This window comes from Vicia villosa, unplaced genomic scaffold (genome assembly GCF_029867415.1).
Source record: "Vicia villosa cultivar HV-30 ecotype Madison, WI unplaced genomic scaffold, Vvil1.0 ctg.001791F_1_1, whole genome shotgun sequence".
Lineage (NCBI taxonomy): Eukaryota > Viridiplantae > Streptophyta > Magnoliopsida > Fabales > Fabaceae > Vicia > Vicia villosa.
This window is the reverse complement of record NW_026705728.1, coordinates 63,392-73,392: the sequence shown is the minus strand read 5'-3', so window position 1 is coordinate 73,392 and position 10,001 is coordinate 63,392. Positions and strand designations below refer to the sequence as shown.

Sequence of the window (10,001 nt, the reverse complement as noted above, 5' to 3'; positions counted from 1 at the left end):
GTGAACGGATATAAGTTTCACACTGAGGCATGGACCGAAGGGAAAAAAACCATAAACAGTGGTGTATTTGTAAAAGGAGTTACAGATGGTGGTGAAGATGACTTTTATGGAGTTATTAAACATATCTACGAGTTAGTATACCATTACATGGATTCAGAAAATAAAGTTGTCTTGTTTTATTGTGAATGGTATGATCCAAGTAGAGGCACAAAAATAGACAGGTCATACGGTACTGTTGAGATTCAAATGAACCGGAAATACAAAGAGTATGATCCTTTCATAATGTCAAATATTGTTAGGCAAGTTTATTATGTACCTTATCCTTAATTTGTGACACGTAAAAGAGGATGGTGTGTTGCAATAAAAACAAAACCGCAAGGTCATATTGAAAATGGCGATCAAGTAGAAGATGTTGCCTATCAAGTTGATGATGTTGATCAAATTAATGAAGTGGTTGCAGCTGAAGACATTACAAGTTTGTCTGATACAATTGTTGAGGGACATCAAGTTGATGCATCTATATTGTTGGTTGAAAATAATGTGGATGAAGAGAATGATGAAGAGTTTGAATCCGATGACAACAATGAAGAGAATGACGAAGAGAACGACGAAGAGAACGACGAAGATAATGATGAAGAGAATGATGAAGAGAATGATGTGGATAGCGAAGATGAAGAATAACTAAACATTGAATGTATATTTATATGTTAATGAATATTTATTTATGTGTTAATGAATATTTATTTATGTGTTAATGAATATCTATTTATGTGTTAGTGGATATCTATTAAATATCTATTTATGTGTTAATGAATATTTATGTGTTAATGAATATTTATGTGTTGATGAATATTTATGTGTTGATGAATAATAAAATAGGTAAAATGCCACCTAAGAGTAAAGATAGTGGTAAGAAGTCCCAACGTCCGAGGATAGTAGTATGTGAGGCGCCTCCCATGGCCGTGTCTTCCCGCCCTCAGAGTGTTGATCATATGTCTTTAGCCAGTACTCAGGCTTTTACCCCATTACTCTCCTCCCACACATTCCCGTCTGGGGTACCGCCATCCTTCCAGTACTCAGCGGTACCGCCATCCTTCCAGCATCCTGGTGTGCCCCCGTCCTTCCAGCAGGCGGGAGGACCTAGCTTTCCATTCACACATACTGGTGTGCCCCCGCCCAGCTTTCCATTCGCCCATACTGGCATGCCTTCATCCTTCCAGCATAATGGAGGATCTGGTTTCTCATATCCCATGCAGATGACTTCCTCCTTTCAGCATACGGGAGGATCCAGTAGTACACCTCCGACACAGGCTGGACGATCTCCTAGTCCACGCCCCACACAGGCTGGACGATCTCCTAGTCCACGCCTCACACAGGTTGGAGGCTCACGCACCCCACATCCCACACATGTACCAGCCCGTGAGGTTGATGAGGCAGTTGATGAGATAGACGGAGCTGATCTTCGTGGGAGGGATGATCCCGATGAGATTCATGTCGTTGACGGTAGATTTTGGATACATCCCGAAGGAAGCAAGTAAGTTTCCTATTTAAAAACTTTAATATATGTATACATTTTCATTTTTTATATAAATTTATATCTAACATTTTCATTTTTTGTTTCAGTTTTACGCCGAGTCGGACTGCTGCTAGGATTGTTAACTATATAATTCAGCAGATGTATAAATCAGCTTTTAAGAGCTATGGGGACGTCAAAAATAAAGATGAATGGTTTAGAATGTTTAAGGTATTGTTATTTATGTAGGTTATGCATTTAATTTATTGTTTTAGTTATAGTTATTTAAATAAAATTCTCATTATAATTACTTAACATTTTATTTTAATGTCATACAACATTATTGCAGGAGAAATGTGTGTGGGATCCTTTGAGTGAAAAAAGTGTTCAGAAAGTTTTCAATACCAGATGCTCTAAAAGAATGTCTGATATGCTGCGGCGAGTAAGGGAGAATTATGAGCTTCACGGCATCCGTCCTAGCTGGATAGGCAAGGAGGTTTTTCAGGAGCTTGTAATATATTGGAGGACTCCAGAATTCCGGGCTAAATCAGAAACCTTTAAGAAGATGAGGGCATCTGAAAAGGGCGGTTGTGTCAACACAGTTGGAAGTATTAGCACCGCCGAGCATGCCCGACGATTGGTAAAAGTTTTAAAAATTTTAAGTTACTTCTTTATTCATAATATAATTTACTAATTATTTTTAATTATATTATTTAGGCTAAGCAGTTGGGTAGAAGACCATTGATGCCTGAGCTGATTTCGAGGACCCGGACAAGGAGATCGGGAGGTGTTGTCGACGAGCGCACTAGGATGTATCTTGTAAGTGAAATTTACGTTGTTTATTTTTTTTATATTGATACAAAGTTTGTGATGTGAATTTCATGTGGCAATTGATAATTTTCCACGTGAAAATCATGTGGCAAATCATAAGTTGTGGCGTGAAAATAACGTGGCAACGTTTTAATATATTTTAATTTATAATATGTATATATTTATTTAGTATCATTAAATATGCATTTAAATATTTAACTTAATTTTTTTTATTGAATATTTGTGCAGGAAGAATATGATAGACGACTTGCCATTTTTCTGGAAAATAATCCTCAATTCATGCCAGCAGAGGGGGAGCCGCTTAACGCGGATGTTGATCACTACATTTGGTGTGACGTTATTAAAGATAAAGGGCCTAATGGTTGCTTTTTTGGGGCTGGAAATTTGGCGTCCAGCTATAGATCTGGTGACCGTAATCTGTTCCAAAGAGTTCAGGATGGAGAGGGTGGATCGCGTCAACCAAATCTGACACAGGAACAAACTGAATTAGTAAGGCAATTGGCGAGACGCGAAAGTGAGGCCCAGATCGAGATGATGCGGAAGAAGCAGTCTGATATGGAGGAGCAGCATGCGCGACAGATGGAGGGCATTACGAAGAAGCAAGCTGAGATGGAGGAGCAGATGAGACGGTTTATGCAAGGAGGAGGAAATTACAGTAATGCTCCTCCTCAAGAGCCGGAGGATGACGGGGTGGCTGATGATTTTAATCCGGATAACTATTTTCCGGATGATGCCTCTTAAAAACATTTTGTATTTTATTTGTTTTAAAATTTTTTTAATGTAAAATATTCTACATTTTAATTCATTAAAATATTAGTTTTAAATTTTTAATTTTATTTAATTGAATTTATTATATAATGTTTATTATATTAATTTATTTTATATAAATTTATTATATAAGTTAGTTTTTATAGATTTTATTATATAAATTTTATTTTATAGATTTTATTATATAAATTTTATTATATATATTTTATTATATATTAATTAATTATATAAAATATATAAAATATATAAAATAAAACAAATCTAGCGTGAATAAATTTTTTTTTTAAAAAAAAGCATTTAATGTAGCGATGTGGGAAACACGTCGCTACATTGGTCAACAAACACACTTCCCCACACCTGCCACACCTGCTGTGTGTGCAGTGGGATGTTTCCTATGTAATCCTGTTGCGACGTGGGAGTCACGTCGCTACTTTCTGACGTGGTCTCCACGTCGCTACAATGTTGCCACGCGTGCTCCTGCGACATAAATGCTCACGTCGCTACTTTATGTTTGCCACGTGATTTTGCATGTTGCGACGTGTAATCCACGTCGCTGCAGAGAACATTTTTTGTAGTGATAATTAAACCCTCACCTAAAATAATGATCCCTACTTATACACAAGAACAGGGCCGACCATGTAGCTGTACAACATGAGCAACATCACAAGGGCCTCATATTTTATAGGGCCTCTACAAACTTTGAAGTAATAATTAATGGTATTTGCTTTTACAGTGCTTATACAATGCTATAATGTTTAAAACTACATATATTAATACTGGAACTCATCTCTGCAATGTTTTCCAACGTGGTATATGATTTGAGTTAAAAAGAATGAATTTTTATATATTACACTACATTTTATCATCATACTCAGAACTCTGTAGCATAAAAAATTGATTTCATTTTGATTAACATATGATAAGTTAAAAACTACGTAATAACAACAAGCTAGTTTAATTAAATTATAATGAACAAAATTTTAATGTGAGTCTTAATTTAATTATTATCATTACTAATTACTAATACCTATAATAGAAAAGCTATCTGACAATTAGATAAATTGAACACTATTAGACTACAAATGAATAATAATAATTCCACATCTATAGAATATGAAAAACAATAAAATGAATGTAAAATATATAATAAACAATAATATTATATTTCACTTATTTCTCGATCTTTTATAAAAATTAAGTATAATAATTAAAATTTCACTTATTTTTTGATAGTATACTAATTAAAATTTAAACAAAGGAAAAATTTGATTTTAAAAAAATAATTTTATTCTTCAATTTTAAAATTTGTATGGGGCCTCGAAATTGTTTGGACCGGTCCTGCACAAGAATATGTTTTAAGCAATATAAGAAAAAATACTAGAGAGAAATGAGAGATTCTAAAAAAATGACGAGAGTGTGAAAGTCGGATCAAATATATTATTGGAATTATTTGAAACGATGAAGAAACTCTTTATTTATAGGTCAAATAATAGTTTAGATTTAAAAACAACTTAGTGGTAATAACAAAAACAAAATAAAATGGACAAAGAGTTGCACACTAGTGTAAAAAAGAAAGAAAAAGCACAACGAAATATCGATTTATTGAACTGCATCACATAATTTAAGTCACACTTTTCAACCGATCACACATAGTTACAAACCCAGAAGCCAATATGCAACAACAATATTACAAACATCACACTGATTAATTATAAAGATGAACACTTGAGCCAACTCCATTCATTAAGCCACTCCATCTTATTTGTTACTTTCTTTAATCTTTTCGAGCAACCCTTGTTTTGTAAAGATGAGCATCAACATCTCTAGTGCACTGGCTAATATAGTCCATCCATCCATTTGGAGGATGAATATCCTCGTTGATTTTCTCATATTCAACTGTCCATTTAGCAACAGCAGTGCCATCATCAGCCTTATCACTTACTTGAAGGGTGAGCTTAAAGGTCTTATAGTGTTTCTCAATATCTCCACCAAATAAATTCCAAGTGTTCTTTTTGTTCTGTTCATCAACTTCTTCAAGATTATCATAGCATGTGTGTACCTCACCATCTGTTTTGATATCACGGGAAATTAATAACAACAAAACTATACACATAAAATTATATAATTCTCGACGCATATTTGTTGAGTTAGAAATATGAGAAAAAAGAGTATGCACTGAGAGTGTAAAATATTTTTACACCATCAACCAATCAGGACATCTATCAAACCAAGTCACACTTTTAATTCTATTTTACATTGACAGTGCACTACCTTTAACTTTTTAACTTCTAGAAATATAATTACCTATGACATAAGTCCAGTGTTTAACTGTCTCAGTGTCATGCCAGTCTTCACCTTCATGCAGTTTGGTATGATGAACTCTTTCACAATGGACTTGTGCTTCGTGAAGTTCTTCCGCAAATAGTTTGTAAAACCTTTCCGCGGGTGTTTTGATACCAAGTTCAGTAATAAGCTTACCAGATAGCACCATTTCTTGGGAAGAAAAACTAAGACAAAAATAAGAAGAATCAAAGGTTGATGTGAGAAAATTGTACCCAACCCCATGCTTTAAATAAAATAAATTGAATTACATTATTGATTAAACAATGAATTAAAATATACCCTACACGGTAGAGTCGTGTTATCAATATCGTGCCATATAATATAACCTGTCACATATTAAAGATTTTATTTTATATTTTATTATATATTGAGGTAATCATTTCAAATTTTCAATTCACAGTTGTTTTTAATATTATTACCTCTATTATTAAATAGTTATGTCATCAAATATGTTAATCAGCTTTGACTTATTTTTAAATGATAAATATATATATATATATATATATATATATATATATATATATATATGTATTTAATTAAACAATTTTTTTATTTAAAAAATTATTTAATAACATGACCGTGCACAGAAGAATACATGAAAAACAAAATTTACCTACAATATTATTATTAACTCTAAAGTTAACAATAAAAATAAATAATTAAGTTTTAACTCTCTATATTGTTCCTTTGTTGTAAGGATTGCACCCCTAGTACGAGTTCTTATATCAATTGCTTATTGAAAAAAAAGAATAACACTAAAGATAGAATTCATCTATAGAAACTATCAATTTAAGTTTTAGGTTTTGTTGAGACGTATTTTCATCTCTTTGCTACATGTGAGGTTTGTAGTTTGGTTCATCCGAAAATTTCAAAACCAATCTATTTTCTTAGCAAAGTCGATAAATAGGGAGGAATTGTTGGATTAGTGCATCTTCGTACATCTTAGAAGTGGTATTTTGGCAAATCTCGTACCAACTCTTTTTCATATTACGACAGGAGGAAGCAACCCATGTCCTCTGCATGAGCTTTTAGTGGTATTTTGTTTGTATTTAAGTCATATCTAATCAATTTTAACTACTTTTACTTCAATGATATTTGTAAATAAACAACATATATTTAACCCCACCAATTTATATTATTTTATTTGTACTACAATTTAATAATTACTTTCCAAATGAAATTATTTTTAAATAATAATATCTATTATATATTATAATGTTAAATATATTAAAACAGACTCCTAACACATTTGCCACATTAAATTATTTTTGTCACATCACGAATTATCTTATGTGGCATTTTTTAAAATGTATCTTCAGTTTTCAAAAATGAAAATCACATGAAGATTTATATTTGAGGTCACGAGTTCGAATCTTTAAAAATACAAAATATATATTAACTTAATAACAATCTACATATTGTCATAAAACTTATAAAGTAATTCACGAATTCGAAAATCTTAAAAAAACACAAAATATATATTAACCTAATACAACTTACATATTATCATAAAATTTATAAAGTAATGTTTATATTTTTTTTTCAATTAATTTTATTATAAAATTAAAAAAATATATTAACTTAATAATTACTTGCATATTCTCATAAACCATATAAAATAATATTTCCATTATTTTGGAGTAAAAATTCTAAGAACAAATCCAACTAAATATACTTAATTAACTAAATATATTTTGTAAAATCCTTCACTTCTCAAAAGACAATCATATATTGAGTTTCTCCTTGAATCACAAATTTAAATCCTAACAAATAAAAAATATATAAAATTAACAACTATTTATATATATATATATATATATATATATATATATATATATATATATATATATATATATATATATATATATATATATATATATATATATATATATATATTATTTTCATAAAACTTATGAAACACTATTTCTATTTTTATTGTAATTATTTTTAAATTATAAAAACAATAAATGATAAATTTTAAAATATCTTTTTAATATGATGTCACTAAAATAATTTTAGATTTTTTTTAATTAAAATATTAATAGTTATAGTACATTTCATTATACTACTTACAACAAACAATATTTTTTATGAGAAGCCTACTGTTGATTCTAAACTTTATTTTAAAATCACCTTTCAAAAATTTAAATATAATATAATTAATATATATATATATATATATATTAATATATATATATATATATATATATATATATATATATATATATATACATATAGGGAGCGTATCCGGTGAGAACTGATATCTTTTATGAGAAATGAGAATTATTGATATCAGCCGTAAGATTTAATTAACGTTCAAGATTAATTGATTCCATATTAAGAACATCTTACTGAATTTTTATCAATTGTGATTGATATTTAAAAATTCCATAAATAAAATATATTTTCAAAAGAATATTTTTATTTCTTTAATTATTAAAATATTATCAAAATAAGAGAATCTTTTTTAAAATTATTATGCTTAATATTTAAATGTTGTCACAATTTTTTTTACTAATACTATTATTATTTGTATGGAATTAATAAATCTTATGAGTGATAAATAAGATTAAAATTTATGTGCTTTTTTTGATCAAATAAGATTAAAATGTTGGTGATAAATATATTTTAATCTTATGAATGAATAAACAATATTTTAATCATATTTATCCCTCATAATATTTATTAGTTCCATACAAATAGTACAGTATTTTCTTTTTATCTATTATGCTCAAAATTTAAATTTTTCATAAAAAAGATATTTTTCCGGAATTTTTTTCTTGCTTTAATTGTTAAAATTTTAACACAGTAATATAATTTATTTTAAATATTGGTGATCGTTATAATTTCAAACAAAAATTACCGAGCTTGCAAATTAATAATTCAACCAAATCTATATATATATATATATATATATATATATATATATATATATATATATATATATATATATATATATATATATATATATATATATATATATATATATATATATATATATATATATATATATATATATATATATATATATATATATATATAATAATTTAGATTCTTAATACTTTTAATCAAATTAAAATATATTTGATAAACCAATAATGTGTTTTAATTTAAAATAATTGCAATAAAAAAATCAACTAAATTAAAATATAAGTAATAGTTTGGTTTTCTTCAATATTTTTTATCAAATAAACATATTAAAAATAAATTTAAAATATAAGTAATAAATTTCATTTTCTCCCGTATAGAATTCAAAAAAAAAAATTAAATCATCCGAATCAAAATATAAGTAATAAATTTAAATTCTTAAATTTTTTTAATTAAAGGAAAATATAAGTTCCAAATTAATAATAAGTTATATTTATAATTATGTGAAGAATAAAATTATATGAATTCTAAAGTATAAATTAAATTTTATATTAATAGTATTATTCAAAATGAAATAGTTAACAAATCAATATCAATTATGAAGAATAAGTTTTTTTTAATTATAAAGAAAATAATTTATTTCATTCAAAATAAATTATAGATCAAATTAAAATGTAGTTAGAATAACAGTGAAAATAAAAATTATTGTGATAACATTTGAATATTAAGCATAATAATTCTTATAATGATTATCTCATTTTGAGAATATTATAATAATTAGAGAAATAGAAATATTTTTGAAAAGATACTTTATTTATGGAATTTTTAAATATTGATCATAATGGATAAAATTCAATAAGGCGTTCTTAATATGGAATCAATAAATCTTAAACGTTAATTAAATCTGACGGCTGATATTAATAGTTCTCATTTCTCATGATAGTATCAGTTCTCACTGGATACGCTCCCATATATATATATATATATATATATATATATATATATATATATATATATATATATATATATATATATATATATATATATATATATATATATATATATATATATATATATATATATATATATATATATATATATATATATATATATATATTAACACAGACTCTCAATATATTTGCGATATGCAATAATTTGTGCCACATCTCTACTATTCTTATGTGACATCATCTAAAACTTATTTTCACTTTTCAAAAGTCAAAATCACATAGAGTCTATACTTAAAAATGCAAAAAAAAAGTATTAATCTAATAACTACTTTCATATTAACCTAAAAATAATTGATAAGAAATTTTAAGATATTTTTCAATATAATGTCACTAAAATAATTTTAGATTCTTTTTATTTAAAATATTAAAAGTTATAATACTTTTTTCATTATACTATTTACATTAAACAATACTTTTATGAGACACCTACTGTTAGGTTTTTTTTTAATAGACGATGAATCTATTAAAAGAGAGTATAAGGGATACTTCACCCAAAAAACACACGGAAAACCCTACCTCCTAAAACAAAGGAGAGGTAGAGTATTCCACACGAAACAATTACAATAGTCCGCTATTTTACAACATAAACATAATCACTTCCCCGATTTATAAGTAATTATCGATAAACACTCAACAAAACTAAAGCTCTCTCTCTTAAAAATGACGGC

At 27.5% G+C, this 10,001-nt stretch overlaps 2 protein-coding genes across 2 annotated transcripts; one reads left to right on the top strand and one right to left on the bottom strand.

Moving 5' to 3' along the window:
• The first annotated feature begins 2,046 nt into the window (after window positions 1-2,046).
• LOC131636583 (uncharacterized) lies at window positions 2,047-3,871 on the top strand. The gene is made up of 4 exons (XM_058907192.1): window positions 2,047-2,153; window positions 2,231-2,332; window positions 2,573-2,930; window positions 3,846-3,871. The coding sequence occupies exons 1-4, from the start codon at window positions 2,079-2,081 to the stop codon at window positions 3,869-3,871; spliced, it is 561 nt and encodes a 186-aa protein (XP_058763175.1). The 5' UTR covers window positions 2,047-2,078.
• Window positions 3,872-4,710: 839 nt separating this feature from the next.
• On the bottom strand, window positions 4,711-5,662 carry LOC131636581 (MLP-like protein 43). Its single transcript, XM_058907190.1, has 2 exons — window positions 5,417-5,662; window positions 4,711-5,179 (listed from the first exon to the last, which is right to left on the bottom strand). The coding sequence occupies exons 1-2, from the start codon at window positions 5,601-5,603 to the stop codon at window positions 4,887-4,889; spliced, it is 480 nt and encodes a 159-aa protein (XP_058763173.1). The 5' UTR covers window positions 5,604-5,662; the 3' UTR covers window positions 4,711-4,886.
• Between the last annotated feature and the right edge of the window lie 4,339 nt (window positions 5,663-10,001).

What these genes read in the sequence shown, in the direction of transcription:
- LOC131636583 (XM_058907192.1), top strand. Translation starts at nt 2,079, where the DNA reads ATGAGGGCATCTGAAAAGGGCGGTTGTGTCAACACAGTTGGAAGTATT. An exon ending in AGCGCACTAGGATGTATCTT is followed by an intron (nt 2,333 to 2,572) that starts GTAAGTGAAATT and finishes ATATTTGTGCAG; the next exon opens with GAAGAATATGATAGACGACT. An exon ending in GCATGCGCGACAGATGGAGG is followed by an intron (nt 2,931 to 3,845) that starts GCATTACGAAGA and finishes TTGCTTTTACAG; the next exon opens with TGCTTATACAATGCTATAAT.
- LOC131636581 (XM_058907190.1), bottom strand. Translation starts at nt 5,603, where the DNA reads ATGGTGCTATCTGGTAAGCTTATTACTGAACTTGGTATCAAAACACCC. An exon ending in ACACTGGACTTATGTCATAG is followed by an intron (nt 5,180 to 5,416) that starts GTAATTATATTT and finishes ATATCAAAACAG; the next exon opens with ATGGTGAGGTACACACATGC.